The 20,098-nt window shown below is 31.5% G+C and overlaps 1 protein-coding gene across 4 annotated transcripts in view; it reads left to right on the forward strand.

The window, feature by feature from the left end:
- CTDSPL2 (CTD small phosphatase like 2) overlaps positions 1–20,098 on the forward strand; it is a 98,154-nt gene that overhangs the window by 52,765 nt on the left and 25,291 nt on the right. For 2 of the 4 annotated variants that reach the window (XM_074289500.1, XM_074289498.1), the window contains 3 exons: positions 9,363–9,501; positions 12,976–13,125; positions 19,739–19,954. In XM_074289500.1, coding sequence (XP_074145601.1) covers positions 9,363–9,501; positions 12,976–13,125; positions 19,739–19,954 — 505 coding nt within the window. The remainder of the gene's footprint in view (positions 1–9,362; positions 9,502–12,975; positions 13,126–19,738; positions 19,955–20,098) is intronic. The other 2 variants (XM_074289502.1, XM_074289501.1) reach the window with 1 other exon arrangement.

The following is a 20,098-nucleotide window of genomic DNA, read 5'->3' on the forward strand; positions in this document are numbered from 1 at the left end:
AGCCATGTTGAACCTCAACCTTTGGTGCCACAAGTCTGCTACTGAGTTGCAAGGAATATCTGTAATTTTTGTTCTACCCTTTGATTAAGGAGGATAAGACCAAGCATTGGGGAAATGGAGAAACTTTTGAGTTACTTTGGAATATGAGAGTCTGTACCATTTTTGTTTGAGTTAAAATTAAGCATGCTAGGAATTCCTTAGATCTGGATTGGTATGAAAGTAATTGAAGCATAGGCTATGCGTAGTCTTCAAGTGTGTCTATTCTGTCAGGGCAGCCATGTCAAATGGGTCATGTCTTGACAAGTCAGCTCTAAGATTCTATGGCTACATTATCAAAATTTCTATGTGTTTCTTTGACATTTTCTTTTCCTGTTCCAATTGCATCTTTTCTCTTGCTTCTTGATGAGTGATAGAGGAATAGTTTTATTTTCAGTTTATACTTGCAGTTTCTCATATTTTTAGAATGCTATTCTGGAACCTTTTTCATTTATTTTTTTATTATTATTATTAAAAGTCATTCTTATTCAGACTTTGGCAGAACTCTTATAGCAGCCTTGAAAAATAGTTTTGTAGCCCAGCAACTTTAACATTGAATAATTTTACCATTATTTTTATGATGAATCACATGTAAGGTATTTTTAAAAATTAGTGATTCATTTTGAAAATTTGCAATCATTTTACATATCAAACAGTCAACAAAGATTTGTTGAGCAGTATACCAGGCACTCAGGCACTGTTCTAGATCGTTGGATACAAATACAGAAAGTGAAATAATCCCTATTCACAGTGAACTACTATAATAGGGAATGCTGGGGTGGGGTGGGGTGTATATTTTACATATGTATATGATAAAGAGAAAAATACAAGGTAAATAAAAAGTAGTTTTGGAGGAAGAACTTAAGTGGTTGAAAAAAGTTGGGCTTTATGTAGAAGGTAGTATACTTGAACTGTGTCTTGAAAGAAGAGAGATATTGAATTTAAGGCCTTGAAAATAATATTTAGAAGCTTTTATATGCAAATGAACTGCCTTAGCAAGAATAGTATCCTATATAAGGCCTTTGTAATTGCATCTCATAAAGAGATGTACAGAGGTGTTGGTTAATAATTTAATAATATTTGTAAAAATAAAAATGATGACTTTGTTTTTAAAGGATAGAAATGACTCATGGCTTTCTTGATTCTTTTCCTAGTTCCCTGACTTCTCCTCAGTCTCCCTTACTGGATCAGTAGATGATCCTTTATCTGATCTCCTTTAATTTCTCATATATAGTAAATGTAATTATCTCCCAAGATTATATCCTAGGCCCTTTCTTCTCTCTGGGAATTTTCTCCCTTGGTTGGCAATCTCTTTAACTGTCATAGATTTAAGTGTAATTTATATAGTTGATTCAGTATCAGGAAGTTTCTAAGTAGATAAATGAAATTTAATGGAGATTTCTGGTAAAAAAAAAAAAAAAAAATTAACCAGAATACAGGATAAAGGAAAACTCCATTTTAATAGTAGTAAATGAGGGGAAAAACTTTGGAACTTTGGTTGACTAAACAGCGGATTAATATATGACCCAAAGTGTGATATAGCAGTTTAAAAGCTTATACAATTTTAGGGTTCATCATTCAGGCCACATATAAGGTAATGTGTTCTTTTCTGAATATATCACATTTTAAGGTGGACACTAACTTACAGTACATAATATCCAGAAAAGGGGTAACAGACCAGTATGACCTAATTTGTTCATTAAAACTAATGAAGGTTTCTACTAAAGAATCAGTCTTAATTGAATGATCTGCCAACTGTTTCTTATACACAATATGTTCTATATTCCAAACCTTTGTACAAATGATACGCCATTGTCTGAAATTGCTTTTCACCTTTACCTCAAAATCCCTAATATCCTTTCACAATCTAGATATTGCCTAGTAGATCTTTCTTTGATTTTCCCCTATACTTCACTTCTCTTTCCCCCCATTTTCTCAGTGTTTTGGGTTTTTTTTGTGTGTTTATCTACATGTGTGTGTGTGTACATACATGTTCTTGGCATATATGAATATATTGATGAAAAATTCTAGTGCCCATAATCCTTTTTAAAAGCCTGTAAATGGCATCATTTCCTTGGTATTTCCTAGGTGTTTTCTACTATTCATTGTTTTGGGGTTTGTGTATTTTTTTTAAGCTAGTAGATTCATACAGATTGACCTCTTTATGAAGGATAAGTTGTTGAGATTTGGGAAAATGTAAGGAAAATGTGTTTTTACTCACTGTTGAATTCTAACTTTATCAATTTGAATTCTTATAGTGTGATGTTACCAGAAAGTCTGTTTGAAATTCCCTTTTAAATTGCTTCCTAATTAGTTGTAATCTATTTTATTACATTCACATTAAAGTGCACTTAATACGTATCTATTACACACTGGGTATTAGACTCTGCCTTTTTCCCTGAATAAAAATTCAACTTGAAAATGTTATTATGCTTCTACAGTTTTGGATTGTCAAATTTTCTGATATTACAATCCTAAGACTTAAATTTTCTGAATAAAGCATCACTGAAAGTCGAAAAGACAGCTTAATTAGTTTTCCCCCCCAATATTTGTAGTGACAGAATCATTCTTTTAGTATTATACAAAATCACAAAGTTTCAGAGTTGAATGAAATTTCAGAGACAATATTATCCAATCTCTATCAGAAAAGGGATATTCTTCACAATATATCCAGCAAATTACCATTCATCTTGGAAGACTATGTGGGAAAACCTTCTATTGACATAATCTGTTGCACTACTTTGAATATTTCACACCTAAATTTAGTTTTGCAGCTTCCCATTGTGCCAAGTTCTATACCTTGGTACCAGTTGGAAAAACTTCAATTCCATGTGGCAGCTCTTCAAATAATTGAAGCAGCCTATCATGTCCCTTCCCAAGTCTTTTCTTCTCCAGGCTAAATACACCAGGTTTTTTGTTGTTGTTGTTGTTGTTGTTGTTGTTGTTGTTGTTGTTGTTGTTGTTGTTGTTTTTTAACTAGTTTTCATATACCATGAGTTTAGAGATTTTTCTCCTAGCTGTCATTGTCCTCATATAAATAACATTGTATGAAGAACTAAGCATTTTGGATATATTTATATTCATTTATGTATACTTAAGATAAGATTCCTTTTCTTCCATATCACATATCCATTAATATTGGATTAATTAATTTTGTTAATTAATTATTGGGCTTACAGTCCACTAAAATATTGGGCTTACAGTCCTTTTCAGAACCTAGCCATTTTCCATTTTATATTTATAAAGTTGATTTTTTAATGTAAAACTTTAATATTTATTCCTATACTGATTGAATGCTATGAATCTCAACTTTGATCCAGTGTATTAACTGTTTCTTCTAGATTAGCGTGTTTCCTGATACTATTCTTAAAGGACTATGCCACACTTTTATATTTTATACTGTTGTCTGCCCTTGGCTCCAATTTTTATTTCATGTGTACTTTAAATCTAGGTTGGTTGATGAGTTTTCCTTTTGCCCATCCTACCCTCCCCTTTCCCCTCTTCTTAGACAGAGTGGAGGTCTATTTTTAGTCAACTGTCCTTTTCTTCTTCATTGGAACTGCTGTTCTTTATGTGCTCCCAGTTTCATTCTTGAGCTTGCCATTTTTTCTGAATTCCCTTGAAGATTTTTAGTATATATGCTCTTACTTTTCCTTTCCCTGTACCCTTGGAAATCTCTTCTCCCCAATCTAGGGTCATGCCACCTTATATCAGGCTTTACTCTATCACAGTTTCTAAGATAAAAGTGTTTACTTCCTCCACAGCTTCCCATTGTTTCCATCTCAGCACCTAATTCTTAACTGTTTACTAGAATCAGATTTGTAGTAGAGAAAGTATGTCGTCTATTTTTTAAAGAAGGAAAATTATCATTTTGACAAGCCAAGAAATTACAGAGAAAGAGAGAGAAGCAGACCTGGACTGATGTCTGGATAATTGAACTCTTTTACCACACTTCTATATCATGCCTATTCTAGTTTCTACTGGTTGTCTGCAGCATATTCTTTTAACATAATTATTTCTGTTTCTACCTCCTTTAATTTTTATTCCAAATCTCTTACCATGGTTCTCTGTGTTGTAAGTTCCTTGAGAGCAGGAACTATCTTTTTTTCCTTTTCTTATTTTTTTTTTTTTATCCCTAGTGCTTATGACATTGCCTAGCAAATAGTAGGTAAATAACTCCTTATCCAAGGATTTCTTCACTTAAAATATTTTTTAATATTCAGTGCTATTCAGTCCTTTTTTTTTAATAGATCAACTTTCCATTCCATATTCTGTTTATGAATGATAAGCCTCACTTCACCAAATTCATGTTTTTTACTCATCAAGTCAAACTTGTCTTCTTTCAGTATAGGATCTCTAGTTCATCTTGCTTATTGGTTATGATTTGTGCATGTGTGTTTGATTTTCTGGGACCATGGGTTTTATTGCTAACTGTTTTCTTAGATTTTAATTCTCATGAACTTCTAAGTGTTTGAACTATTATACTTCTATTAGGTTATATAAAAAGTACTTAAAACTTAATTAAAAACCACAAGGTCCCCATATCTCTACACACAACTAATTCTTGTAAGAAAATGTTGTATAGGTGCTTTTTAAGAAAAACAATTGGTACTTGTTTTGTAAGGTTGATGTTGAAAATACTTATTCTTTGATCATTATCAGAAAATGTTAAACTGTATTCTAATCTTCAAAAAAAAATGTAAATATCTATTTTATCATTATCTAATTTCGTGGATATTACCATCATCGAAAATGTTTTAAAGTTTGTCTTTTCATCTTAGATTTCATTAGTGTTTTGCTTAGTCATTGAGATTTTGAGTAAACAATAAATTTTAGTTAATGTTATTTGCATAATTTGCAGAGATTCTTTGTCAGGTAAAATATCAATAGAGTGTATCTTTTGTGGGGTTCATTTTCATGCAGCTGCATCATATCTGATTAAGTCATTAAACTTGTGGAGAATCATTAAATGTTGCATATTATAGGAGTTCATAGTGTTCATATTATAGGAGTTGTGGGGTTTTTTGGGGTTTTTTTTTGTTATTTTGTTTTTTTTTCCTAAGAGAAATAAAAGACAGCAGCCATTTTTAGGAAAAGTCATGGCCTGTCAGAAGTAAAGAGCTACATAAAGAGCATCTATTCTACATTTCCTTTAGAGATAAGAGAAAGTGAAGCTCACCCAAAGTTATTTATCCAAGGTAGCACAATGAGGTTAGGAAAATAATTGTTTTGAACTGATTTTCATAAATTTGGAAAATAAGAGAGAAGCCATTATTTGTAAGCCTACTTATAGCATCCTTCCTAATCTTTCATGCTGGGGATGTTTGGGAGTTATGTGGATTTTGGTAACAAGCCTGGTGGGAATTAAAGGAACAAAATAACTGTTCATTTTCCTTTGCTACTAAATAATAGTAGCTCACATTTTAATTGCACTTTGAAATCCATAAAGTACCTTTATTCCAACAGCTTTGAGAGGTAACTAGCACATAGCTATTATTATTCCTCTTTGACAGCTAAGAAAGTAGTACAATTAATTAGAATTAGAGCAGCTTGGTGGCACCATAGAGCATAGAGTGGTGAGCTTGGAATCAAGAAGATTCATTTTCCTAGGTTCAGATCTAGTTTCAGTGCCTTATTAGCTGTGACTATGGGCACTTTTACTTAATTTTGCCTCGGTTTCCTCATCTGTAAAAGAAGCTAGAGTAGTGGGGGGGAAAAGGTAAACCACTCCTTTGCTAAGAAATACCTCAAATAGAGTCACAAAGAGTCAGACATGACTAGAGGGGAAAAAACCACTAACACAACAGAATTGAGACAGGAGATTTGGGTTTGAATCTGTTACTCTGTTTTTCATTACTTGTGGGATATTGGGCAATTCATCTTTCTCCTCTACCCATACTCTTGTACATCCCTCTCTCTCCTCTTTTAAGATTACTTCTTAGGATGAGATTTCAAACTTGTTAAAGCTCTATGACTGAGCCCCCATATATGAAGGTAAAAAAAAAATTTTTCCTACTACCTTTCCTGGGCTGTGTTTTGCCTATTCTATATACAACCATATCTTGTCTTCCTCTGCCTTTACATTCTGTTGAATCATCTAGAACTTTAGTCCTATTGTTATTAAACTCCCTTTCATTCTACATTTCTTCATCTTACATTCTTTCTAACTTGTGCATGAAACCCTTTCTGATTTCCCCAACTACTAATAGTAATTTTCCTCCCAAACTATGTTGGGTTTAATTACTTTGAATATATTTATATTCTCATTGTAGTTATTCTATATATATTCTGAGGTTTATTTTCTCTTTCCCTTATTAGGTCAAGTTACTGCAAGTAGAGACTGTTTTCATTGTTTTTATATCCCCAGCATCTACTACAGTATCTGACACATGGTACAAGCATAATAATAATGCTTATTGACTGATTACTCTTCTGTTCTTGTAGAAACCTCTCTTCATACTATATCTCTCTCTACCTTCTCAGATATAGCTTTTTTTTCATGTTCCTTTGTCTTGTCAAATAGCCAGTTGACCATTTGAATTCAGAATACAGTTTTTTTATTTTTTATTTTTATCACCAGTATTCCCAGACTGTTAATTGGCTATTATTACTCTGTGTTCTTTGTTATTTGGTCCTCCTGTATATGATTTCATTTCCAGCCTTTCTTCTCTAATATAATATTATGTCATCTTTGCTGTAATTTTATTTCCTAGTGAATCTATAGTTGACAACTTTAACTATATACTATTCTTTACCCTTTCTATTACTGGCTTGCCTCATCTCAACTTTAAGCCATTCATATATATGTCTTACTCTGTTGCTTTTACTCAGTGATGCTGAGTGCAACTGAGAGTTGGATCCATTATACATTCATATTTCATATTTTTTTAATCTCATCAGGAAGACCTGAGTTCAAATTCATCGTCAGACAATACTAGCTGTGTGACCTTGGGTACCTATGTGTGCGCACACACGTGAGAAAACGCACACACCCCTCATTCCGTGGGTTCATAGGGCACGTATCCTGAGATGCAAATGGAAACTCATCCATACTTTCTCATTCAGTGTAATTCCTTCCCATGTCTTTCAAAAAAGTTTTAGTGTTCTAAGAGAGTTTTCTCTAGGTCTTTTATATTACATGGGTATCAGTTCTGTACTCACTCTCATCCCTTGGCCTTAAAACAACTTGATCCAAGTATACATATTCAACCATATGTTTCTGGATATCTTTAATGATAATTCTTGTGTGTAAGATGTCATTGGTAATGTGTTAAAGCCTATTTATGCCTTTCACAGGTGTTTCCATTGCCACATGGATGATTGCAGTTTCTGTTTTGTAGAGTTTGTGATAAAATGATTATTGCTTTATGCATTGAATCTTAGAATTAAAAAAACATTTAATATATAATGTGTTCTTTTGTAAAAATTATTTGTTTCCTATGATTTGATTGGCCCTGATTCTTCACCATGTTCTTTAAAATTGAGATGATAATAGCTCCTATCTCGGTTTTTGTGAAGATCAAATGAGATGATATCTTAAGTACTTTACAAACATTAGGGCACCTATTGAATGCTAAATATTATTTTCAGACAATTCATTCCAAAATTGCTTCTACATCAATAGTCACTTTATTTAATGTCTATTAAAAGGTAATAGATTTCTCTTAGTATTTTTGGATTTCATCCTCTTTGATACTTTCCACTTGTCTTAAAAATATTATTTAAAATATATAGGTATGATGTTTGTGTGTAATATATAATCTTTGTCATCTTTTGTTTCTTGACCCTGAACCATATTTTTTCTACATTTTCTACCTTTACATTAAAGTCATTAAATATTAACATATTATTGATTTTATTTGTAAAATCTTAATGGAATTCTTTGTAGGTTTCTCTCTTTTCTCCTTTGTAGAATAGGTTGGCACATAAACCAGAGTTGCCTTTGTGGCGATTTATTTACTTGTTTGTTTTTAATAAGACAGTCAAATGTTCCATGGTATATTTATTGTTGCTTTTGTGTACAATGATACATTTTACCAGCCTGCATATTTGTTTTTTCAGAAAAACCTGTGAGACAACCTACCTTTTAATGGCAACTTCTTAATATATTTTGGGGATTTTTTATAATGAAGATGTCAATATTAGTATGATCCAAATTCTTTGGTAATATGTTAACTTATTGCTCTTTGTACAAAGATCTCATTTCCAGTACCAACAGATTGTTTAGTAAGTTAAAAGATGGTATTGAATTGTGAGATCTTGAGGACCCTCTTTTCCTTTATGTGCTACTCTTTCATTGTCACTACAAAAGCAAAAGGTAGCCATAGTCTTAAGCATCACTTTTAAATCTTTGTTTCATGAATTGTTATGAACAAAATCTCATCCAGAGGCATCAACTGATGACAAGTACTTTTCTACTTAGCTAGACTAAAAATGTGCACAGTTTCTTTGTTTTTTGTTTTTTTGCAGCGAACATATTCCTTTTTATGTACTCTACATTTAAACAGATCCATGATCATATCAATGTAGGCATTGTTTCCAATGGTGTTGATCTCAATCATTCGACATCTCTTTTATTGTATCCCTCGTCCATATTCTCCAATAAATTCTCCACAGCAGTTCCATACAACATAATGGAGATTTTAGTTAGATTTCATAGCATTGCATGGATACCCAGTACAGCATGTAAACTATCACTGTGGTGCCAAGGGCTATCTACCTTCTTTTCTGGTGGACTTCTTTTGTTTTCCAATCCACTACATGTTTCTAATGACATCCTTTTCATTGTTTCTATTTCTTATTTCTTCATTAGTGCTTCATTATAGCTCACTCAGGACCCTCAGGTGCCTTTCCCAGCCCTGTATATAACCATCCAGTTTAGTTTTTTTGAAATCATAAAGAATACAGTGAAAAGAATTTGTTAAAAAGAACAGAGAACACATTTAATGTTTCCGGCATTGTCAAACCTGTCAGAAATGACCCTCTACTATGTCTTGGAAAACCTAGTGTTTCTGTCATGCCAGATTGAGGCATTCATTAGAGCCAGATTGTTATTGAGGTGACTATGTGAATGTTATTAAGAGGTAATGGTAATGTGAACTTTATTAATAGTAGTAATTATAGCTTTAATATAATAATAATTTAAGTCTCACCAATTCATTACTTTTTGCATTTGTCTTATACGTGGAATTAAGAAAATTCTATCTTTTGTCTGTTAATTAATTCTTTTGTAAATGAAAACCAGAAAAGGGGATTTATAGTTTTATACACACTTTAATTTAGTTTCCTAATTAATGTAAGTTTTTTTTTTCCTTTTACCTTTTAAGGAAGAGAGAGAAAATCCTTCGAAAAGGAGTAGAATAGAACGAGATATAGATAACAACTTGATTACATCAACACCTCGGACAGGAGAAAAACCCAATAAACAGATATCTCGAGTAAGACGGAAAAGTCAAGTAAATGGAGGTTTGTTTATATTTGTATATTTAATTTATGGGTGGGAAGATCTACCAAACTGAAGAAATTCTATTCCTTTGTCTAAAATATTTGATCTTTCTTTACAAAAAAAAAAGGAGCATGAATGATTTTCTAGTTTGAGATTTCGGATCTTATAATGAATCATAGAAAGCTCTCCCTGATTTTTTGAGCATTTATTTTGAAAGAAAAAATATGAAACCCTATATGAACATATTTCTACATTATATACCAATTTTAGTTCATTGCGTATAGATGCTAAAATACTCCTTTTAAAATTCATGCATTGCTTCAATATATCAGTGTTTATCTAAGATGTGAGCATGAAAGAATATAGTGCCATTCTTAAATGAGAAGATTGGACTAGATTATTTCTAAGGTCCTTTTAAGCTCTACTAGTCTATGAATCTCCACATTTCTGTGAGTCTCAAATAAGAATAGTAGCTTCCAGGCTACCCTGCATTTGTCAGGATGAGGAAATCATTGACTTTTTTTTTAAGGGGACACGAGAAATCATTTAAGAATTTATTGTTTTGTTTCATAGAATGATATTGACATTGTGATCAAGAAGACAAATTTTATAATGTTCCCTAAGTAATTAAATTACTTTTTTCTTTTAAATAAATATATCGACTGCATTGGATTTGTGGCTAGAGAAGTTGATTAATATCTAAAATGAGAGAGAAATATTAATTGACATATAATCTAATATTTTCCAACTCTAACATGCTAACATTCTTAGAATTCTTTAATTTCCCCCAATACACTTTTACCTCTTTGAGAGATAAGGACTATTTCCATTTTTGACTGTTTCCTTAATGCTTGTCACATAAGAAGTACTTAATTAAATGCTTGTTGAAATTAATTAAATGAATAATGTTGGAAAAACTAATTATAACCTCTTAGAGTTGGCTTAAAAATGCATTCAGACCAACATTTTAAATTATTTAGCAAAGTTTTAATTTCCTGAAACAGAGTATTGCTTAAATCAAATATTGAAATTTGTTTTAAATTTGCTGCCAGAATCACAAAAGTTTAGTATTGAAAGAAATGTAAGGAAACAGTACAACTACTTTTCCCTTTCTTTTATTAAAAAGATTTCCCATCCCCCCCCCAGGTCATTTTTGGTAAATCTTTAAGGCTCATTCAGTATAATATTCATGGACATACTAGAAAAGAAAGATACATAGTTTTGTAAAAAGTATTGAGTGCTTTCTACTTCCAGTTTGTTTTCATTAATTTCAGATTTCAGGTATCTTTCATTATATGAGAGAGACCGTGGCAAATCCAACACTGGATTTGTATTAGAAAGAAACTTTGGCCATGGGCAATTCATTTAGCTTCTGCTATTCTCTCACCTTTTGAGATTACTTATAAATACTATGCAGACTTTTAAAAGCACTGTGAGTGTCTCTTGTTACTATTTACCTCCATAGATTTGCTACTTTGAATTTGAGAAGTATTTTTATTTTGGCTTTTTTGTTGTGGTTTTTTATGTGTTTGTTTGTTTTTCATTCACTCACTGATAAGTCTTTCCTTAGTAGTATAACTTAATTGAGGTAGGCCGGAAGCCACAGCTTCTTAGGGTTTGTTTTCTAACACCCCCATACACTGTCTAAGCAGTTACCAAACTTTTTTTGCTTTAGGACTCTACACTCTTAAAAATTATGGAGGACTCTCCTCTCATCCCCTTGTAAGAATTTTTGTGTGGATTTATCATTATGTGCTGTATTGGAAATTAAAATATCTTTGCATTATTATTATTATAAAAATAATTTTGACTTTCAGAAAGGGTCTTAGATACCTATAGGTCTCTATTTAAAAGCTATTGGTCAATCATATTTACTGCTGCATTTATATCTGTGGTTCTTGATCAAGAATGAAATTATTTGTATAACAGAAAGGGATGATAAAGGGTCTTAGATACCTATAGGTCTCTATTTAAAAGCTATTGGTCAATCATATTTACTGCTGCTTCTTTTTTTGATTGCTTAGACAAACAGATCATTTATTCAAAATTATAATGACTTATTGAATGGAGATTCCAAAAATTATTCATAAACCTTTATAGAGGTTAAAATTTGTTCACTGGTATATGTATATTTATATCTGTGGTTCTTGATCAAGAATGAAATTATTTGTATAACAGAAAGAGATGATATTCAGTACAAAACACATGACCACAGTGATCCCCTCCTATTGTCTTAGAGATATAACTTATTTGTCCTCAGAGTTTGCTTAAAAAAATACAATCTTAGCAACATTTTTATAGTATCTTAAAAGTTCACGAATAAAGGTTGTACCTCTCGTGCTGGTGGGAACCAAAGGAGAGGGGAAAAGGAAAAACAGACAAGAAAGAAAAAAAAAAAAAAACCACAGGCAAAGAAAAAAAAAAAAAGGAGAGGAAAATCTTTAAAGAGCTAAAATAGTGAGGAAACCAGTAGGAAGTAAGAATATAGATCTGTTTCACAGGAACAGACACTAATAACTTTAAAAATTCTCCCTTAACTTGATTTTACTTTATCCTTAAGTTTTCCAACTCTGTGCACTTATGCTAATTTAATTTATGTAATTAGCTTAAGCATTTATTTAAGTTGGCATTATCTGTGGTTAGAATAAAATATTTTATTCATAAATTTCTATCACAGATTTGTTTGTGGCCTATAAAATGTCTTAAGCCTCTTGCCAATTTGCCTCAATTTTAACTTGATGGTCAAGTCCATTTAATCCCATGAGTCCTGCTAAATCTTTGTTCCTTCTTTATAATAATTACTGCAGGGAATGTTTAGGAAATAGAATCCTTAAGTGTATATGAATGACTTGTACTAAATCTTGGGTCATCAAGTTTGTCCTATGTTATGGAAAAATCTGTTTCATTATTTGGGTTGTTTTTGGTTTTGTTTGCTTGCTAAAATTGTTAATAATTAACAAGCATTTATTAAGCTCCTAATATGTTCCAAGAACTGGCTAAATTCTGGGGATAGGAAGAAAGGGGGAGGGGACCAGTTCCTGTCTTCCCTAATAAGGGAAACAATTTGTAAATAACTGAATACATGCAAGGTATAAGATGATTTGAAAGAGAAAGATATTCATATCTGAGAAAACCAGGAAAGGTTTTTTGCTTTGAATTTGGTTCTGAAGGAATCCAGAGAAACTTAAGAAGCTGAACATTTTTATATGTTGTATGCTTGGTAAATCTTTATTTCTTTAAGAATCTTAAATATAAATGTACCCTCACTTCAAGAAAAATAAATTGAAACAAAAAAATTCCTCATTATTCACTTTTATCTAAGATTTTGTCCCAATGTTTCTTTATGCAAGTGCTCTGAAATACTTTAAATGACCTGTTTTACACAGAACCCTTTATTTAAAGTGTTACCTTTATAATTTTAAGTTACTTTTGTAAAAAGCAGTATTTTTATTTTCAGCATAGTTTATGAAGCTTTGTTTATTCTTTTTCCTCAGAAGCTGGTAGTTATGAAATGACAAATCAACATGTAAAACAAAATGGAAAACTAGAAGATAATCCTGCCACTGGGAGTCCTCCAAGGACTACGTTGTTGGGGACCATTTTTTCGCCTGTCTTCAACTTTTTCTCACCAGCAAATAAAAATGGTAAGCATCAAATATTTTAAGATAATTTGGATTAAGTAAGTATATATTTTCAGGTGTTTTTTCTAGTTTTTTTACTTTTAAATATGTTTTTTTTTTTTAATTGCATCTTTTACAGCTTAAATTAAATAGGAACAGCAATAAAAGATGTTATCAAAGTATTTTATGATAGAAATAAAAGGTGGGCTGGTCTTATGTTGAGGGAAAAAGCATGACTGACAATTATAGTACTCTGCCTGGTAGCTTCACGAAATCAGGAGATAACGAGCAAGTCTTTTAGCATGTTAGCTTGACTTCTTGAAGTGAATTTATTAGAGGACATGGATTAAAGTTGCATGGGATAGACAATCATACTTAGTCACAGTCTGGGTTGGTGGCATCTTCCATGTTGCTTAAGGTAAAAGATCTGTTAAAAGTACATTAGTTTCATTGACTTTGTTATCTACACAAATAACTGTATTTGATTCCAGTGCATTCATGTGATAAATCTTTTTTTCTTCTTTAATAGTATTTTATTTTTCCCAATACATGTAAAGATAGTTTTCAACATATATTTTGGTAAACTTTTATAAACGTTTTATAAAACTTTGTAAAAGTTTTTGTAGAATTTCCAAATTTTTCTCTCTCCCTCCCTTACCTCTCTGCTCCCCCAAACAGCAAGCAATCTGGTATAGGTTAAAAACAAGCAATCCTTTTAAAGATATTTTTTATATTTGTTAATGTAGTACAAGAAAAATCAAATCAGATGGCAAAAAAAAGAAAAAAGAAAAAGCACAAAAAAGAAACAAATACATAAACAAAAAGGTGAAAATACATTGCTTCAATCCACATTCAGTCTCCGTTGTTCTTTCTTTGGCATTTTCTATCCCAAGTCTATTGGAATTGCCTTCAATTACCTTGTTACTGAGAAGAACCAAATCCACCACAGTTGATCATCATATAATCTTGTTTTTACTATGTACGATTTTCTTCTGGTTTTGCTCACTTCAGTCAGAATCATTTCACATAGGTCTTTCCAGGCTTTGCTGAAATCATCCTGCTTATCTTAAAGAACAATAATATTCTATAACATTTCATGTCATAATTTAGTCAGCCATTTCCCCAACTGATGGGCATCCACTCAGTTTCCAATTCCCTTTGCCACTACAAAAAAGGACTGCTACAAACATTTTTCCACAGATGAGTCCTTTTCTCTCTTTTGTGATCTCTTTGGGATATAGATTCTGTAGACAACCTGCTGGATCAAAGGTTATGCACAGTTCTATAGCACTTTGGGCATAGTTCTAAATTGCTCTCCAGAATGGTTGGATCATTTCATAATTGCCAACAACACATTAGTGTCCTAGTTTTCCCATATTCACTCCAACATTTGTCATCTTCATTTCCTGTCACTTTAGCTAATTTGAGAGTTGTATGATGGTACCTCAGAGTTGTCTTAATTTGCATTTCTCTAATAATGATTTAGAGCATTTTTTCATATCATTACAAATGGCTTTAATTTCTTCATCTGACAGTTGTCTGTTCATATCCTTTGACTTTATTAATTGAGGAATGACTTGTATTCTTATAAATTTGAGTCAGTTCTCTATATATTTAGAAATGAGGCCTTTATCAGAAATGGTAGCTGTAAAATTTTTTTCCATGGGATGCATTTTAATTGAATACCTATTGTGTATAAGTCATTGTGTTGGGCATCATAAAGGACATAGCAGGAAGTTCAGTAACTATAAAACAACTATAAGGTAGAACATGGTAGTAAAAATTGCTAAAAAATATTCAAATGACTAATTATTAGGAGGGCATGTTCATAGCTTATAAGGAGAATAAAGTTACATAATACAGTTTTGCCGAGACACATATTTTGTTTTCTATATTTCAATACAGCCAAGATTCCTAATTAACATTTTGTTGCATGAAAATTATTCTCATTGACTACACAAGTGGAAAGCCAGTGTATTCTTTGTAGTGGAAATAACTCAGTCCTTTGTATCCCACAAAGTATTCCTTACAGCCTAAACCTCAATGAAATTATTGGGTTAAGATAAATGATTATAATTTTTATTTGTTAAAAAGATTGCAATTATACCAGCAATAAATGACTATTCCTGTTTCTCCATAAATCTGTCAACATTAAATTTTGTTGCTTTATTTTTTTTATCATTTAATTTGTGTACCATCATCTCCTTAACCAGCTATTAACTTCAAATTTTTCCTTTTAATACTGAATACTTTTAGTTTGAAGAATTTTTGAAAATAGTATCTGATTCACTGAAATTTGTTTCTTATCTAGAATTTCATAATCTTTATTTGTAATGTCACTCTGATAAACATTAGGGAAGTAAAGACAAAAACATTATCGTAGCCCATCACAGATCTTACATTCTAAAGTGGAATATAGCATATAAATAACTGTGAAGGTCCGGGCTAGCTCCTCTGAAGGGTTCAGAATAAGTCCTTGTCAGGATAAGCAAAAGTCCTTGCCCCACGTTGTGGGTGCCAAAATGTCAAGGTCCAGGCTAGCTCCTCTGAAAGGGTCAGAGTCAGTCCTTGTCAGGATAAGCAAAAGTCTTTGCCCCACGTTGGGCGCCAAATTGTAAGGGTCCTGAATTGTAAAGGTCTGGTCGTCTCTAAGTTATCCTTAGGACTGCCGTCTCAACTCTATCTCCCAGCCAGACTCTCTTCTTCCAGCCTGTCGTCCCAACTCTGGCCCAGACTCTACTAACTCTCCAGACCCAATGCTGCCCTCTTTTATCCTCACAGAGATTGTAGTGAGAACTCAACAGGTTGTGAGAAACACTTCAACCAATGAACTTGCTCCCTCAGAATTCCAAAGGTGTAAACTCCCTTTAAAGGCCCGAACCAAAGGGGTGAATTCTGAACCAGAGAACTGTCCAGACAACCTGAGTTCTCACCTTGTAATCCTAACAAATAACTATATATAAATAACATATATCTAGTAGATGAATAGTAATCTGAGGAAGGAAGGCCCTTCTACACATGTGAGATTTGAACTGAGACTTAAATGTATACCAGGGGGAACTAAACTATTGTCAAAGGACAGAAAGTTTTATGCATGAAGAAAAGCCATGCAAAGGTATGGAGTTGGAGTGTTATATACACTTTCTTTCTCATAAGTGCTTTATCTCTTCTTTATTCACAAATTCTCAAATCCATAAGTCTGTGTTCTATGTTCTTAATAGTTTTCTAATTTCTAATAATATATCTAGGTCATGTATCCATTTTGATCTTTTCTTGGTAAATGATGTAAATCACCAATGTCTGCCAGATTACCTTCCAGTTAACCCAAGTTTTTATCAAATAGTCAATTCTTGTCCCCAAAGCTTAAATCTTTACATTTATCAAACCCAAGGTTATTGTAATCATTTGCTATTGTGCATTATCTGTTGTTCTATTCCACTGATTCATCTTTCTCGGCCCATACCATATAGTTTTGATAATCCTTGCCTTTTAAAATAGTTTAAAAATCTAGTGTTGCTTAAACCTTCTTCCTTTATATATTTTTCATTAATTAATTTGGTATTCTAGAGCTTTTGTTCTTCCAAATAAATTGTTTTGTTTTGTTTTTTCTAGCTCAATGAAATAATTTTTTGGTGATTTAATTATAATGATATTGAATAAATAGGTAAATTTTTATTATATTTGTCCATCTCTAAACAATTAATTTTTCTCCATTTATTTAAATATTGACTTTATTTGTTTATTTTCCTTTAGTTCCTGGGTTTGTCTTGGTAGATAAATTCCCAGGTATCCTATACAATTTACAATATAGACATATAGAAATATTGATGATTTTTATATGTTTGTTTGATATCCTGCTGTTTAGTTTAAATACAATTTCAAATAACTTTTTAGTTGAATGGCTAGGATTTTCCAAGTAGATCATCATGTCATCTGGAAAAAGAGGTAGTTTTATTTCTTCACTGCCCGTTGTGATTCTTTAGTTTCATTTTCTTATTACTATTGTTATAATTTCTAATACAATATTGAGTAATATGGATGATAATGGGCACCCTTGTTTCATGCTGATCTTATCAGAAAGACCTCTAATATAGCCTTGCTATAATTTTTTTTTACAGATATCCAGTTTTTAAATAAATATATATATATGTATATATATATATCAAAATCCTGATTTTACTATTTCTTAGTTTAAAAAAAGTTATATCAGTGAAATAGAAGAGGAATATCAGATACTAATCAAATACATTAAAAAGATTAGAGAGGTTTTTTCCAAGTCTTTGAAAAATCTGGAAAAGGATTCATTATTTAGCAAATATGTAGAGAATATGGTAACAGTTGTGTAGGAAATGAATTTAGAAACACATCTCACAAAAGGGAATTCGGTCAGATGATATAGGAAACTATTCTAGAAAAGTTTGGAGTTACGCAAATAATTGACTTACTCATCCATTCTTTTGACCCAGAGATTACACTGCTATATATACTTTAGAGAGATCATTGAAAGAAAGCTTTTATATTCATAAAATAATTTATCATAACATTTTTAAATGATAAATCATTTTGATCAAAGAAGTTTTTATTAATTGCTATATTTAGATACATTTAGTTCTGTGTTCTATGGATAAAGTACAAAAACTTGAGATAGTCCTTAGTGTCAACTAACAAAAGTACATATAAAAATATGTTATAAAAATAAGATTAATAGCAATAGAACAAGTTGTTGTAAATATAAAATAGTTTGAGAAGGGGGAACATTAGTACTGAGAGGGATCAGAGTAGACTTCATGCAGAAGATGGTGCCTTAACTATATACTGTAATAGAAAGGGACTCTGTGAGGCATGGATAAGGAGGTAGTGAATTCCAGGCATGGGAGATAAGTCAGTACAACAGTCACAGAAATAGGAAGAAAGTATTGTGAGTGAGGAACAGAAAGTCAGTTCAGTATTGGGAAATAGTATAGATCCCCATTGACTGAGGATTGGCTAATTAAATTGTGGTATTTTAATGTAATAAAATGTTACTTTGCTGCAAGATATGAATATGATACAAAGAAGCATGAAACAACTTCTGTGAACTTATGCAAAGTCATTATAAAGCAGAACCAGAAAAATAGTCTACACAATTACTTTGATAATGTGGGTGCAATGAACAGCTGTAAATATAATTGACGTTGAATGCCATGATCAAGTCTGATCTAAAGTCATAAGACCCATATCAGTGTTCTACCCCACCCTCCACTTCTTTGCAAACATAGGAGACTATGTGTATAAAATATTGCATATAATACCAGCCCTTTTTGATCATTTTAATTGGTTTTGCTGGCCTTTTTTCTCCCCTCTTTTTTAAATACAATCTTTTATTTTATGGAATGGTTTCCAGTGAAGAGACTGAGAAGAGTATACTGGGAAATGTAGGTGATATAAAAAAAGCTATCAATACAAATATACTTTAAAATGATGGAAGAAAGTAAAATCATATATCAATTATGTAGGGGAGATAATTTATTAAATAGAATAACCTTTATTCTAGAAGCATTATATAAAATTTTATTTATTTTATTATATTTTAAATTTTATTTATATTAAAATTTAAAATTTCTGTATAATAAAATTAGAAGGAAAAACAGTTTGGCAAAATAAGTTTAATGGGATAGATAACAGAATCTAAAATATATAAGGAATGATAAGAATTCACAAATATAAATCCCAGTTCTCAGTAGATAAATGATTAAAGAATGTGCATAACTTTCAAAAAAGGAAATCATTTTGCCAAGCTTAATTAACTTACCGGGCTGACTAAAATATTATATTTGCTTTACTAAGTCAATATAAATTATTTTGTTTTTATTTCTGTTGTATTTAAGTTTCTTCTGTGTAGCTGGGTACCTCTATATATAGTGACTATTATAATATATATGAAATAATAAAATGTAGGTAAACGTAGACTAATTATAATGACCATTATTGGTCTCAGAAAACAATTGACCAGTTTTCTTTAATATTTTTCTTTGTTACAAGGGTATTTGTATTCAGAGAGGGAGCAGTATTTATTAGGAAATAAGTATATATGTATGCTTATTTTTTTAAAGACCAATAAAATATTTTTTTAAATTTATAATATTATCCCTTGTATTCATTTTTCCAAATTATCCCTCCCCTCTCTCCACTCCCTCCCCCCATGACAGGTAATCCCATACATTTTACATGTGTTACAATATAACCTAGATACAATATATGTGTGTAAATACCATTTTCTTGTTGCACATTAAGTATTAGATTCTGAAGGTATAAGTAACCTGGGTAGATAGACAGTAGTGCTAACAATTTACATTCACTTCCCAGTGTTCCTTCTCTGGGTGTAGTTATTTCTGTCCATCCCAATAAAATATTTTTAAGTGCTTAAGAGATTTTTTGTTGATAGGTATTTTTAAATTGCTCTATCATTGAGTTAAAATATTGAACTTTCTTTGAAGAAAGGATTTGTTTATCAAACCTATTACCAGAAACGAGATTTTACAATATTTCAGTGTGTTTTCCCTCATATCTTTTCTCGCCCCAGAAACTAGATTATAATCTTTTTGGATAATTTAATTTTTAAAATAATGATTTTTAGTTTAATGAATCATAATTTCAGGAACATCAGGATCAGATTCCCCCGGACAAGCTGTGGAAGCCGAAGAAATAGTAAAACAACTTGATATGGAACAGGTAGATGAAATCACTACCAGTACGACGACATCAACAAATGGAACAGCTTATTCAAATCAAGCAGTCCAAGTCAGACCTACAATAAATAATGGTTTAGAAGAAGTGGAAGAAGCAACTAATCGTGATATACCACCTCTTACAGGTAAAAACATCCCTTAAATAACTACAAATTCTAAGAGAACAAATGATACCTAGACTTTAAAGTAAACAAGAAAATGTATATACTTTTTCAAGAGGAAGATTTTAAGTTGTCACTTTAGAAGTCATATTGTAACTAATCTAGAAA

This window comes from Sminthopsis crassicaudata, chromosome 2 (assembly GCF_048593235.1).
Source record: "Sminthopsis crassicaudata isolate SCR6 chromosome 2, ASM4859323v1, whole genome shotgun sequence".
Lineage (NCBI taxonomy): Eukaryota > Metazoa > Chordata > Mammalia > Dasyuromorphia > Dasyuridae > Sminthopsis > Sminthopsis crassicaudata.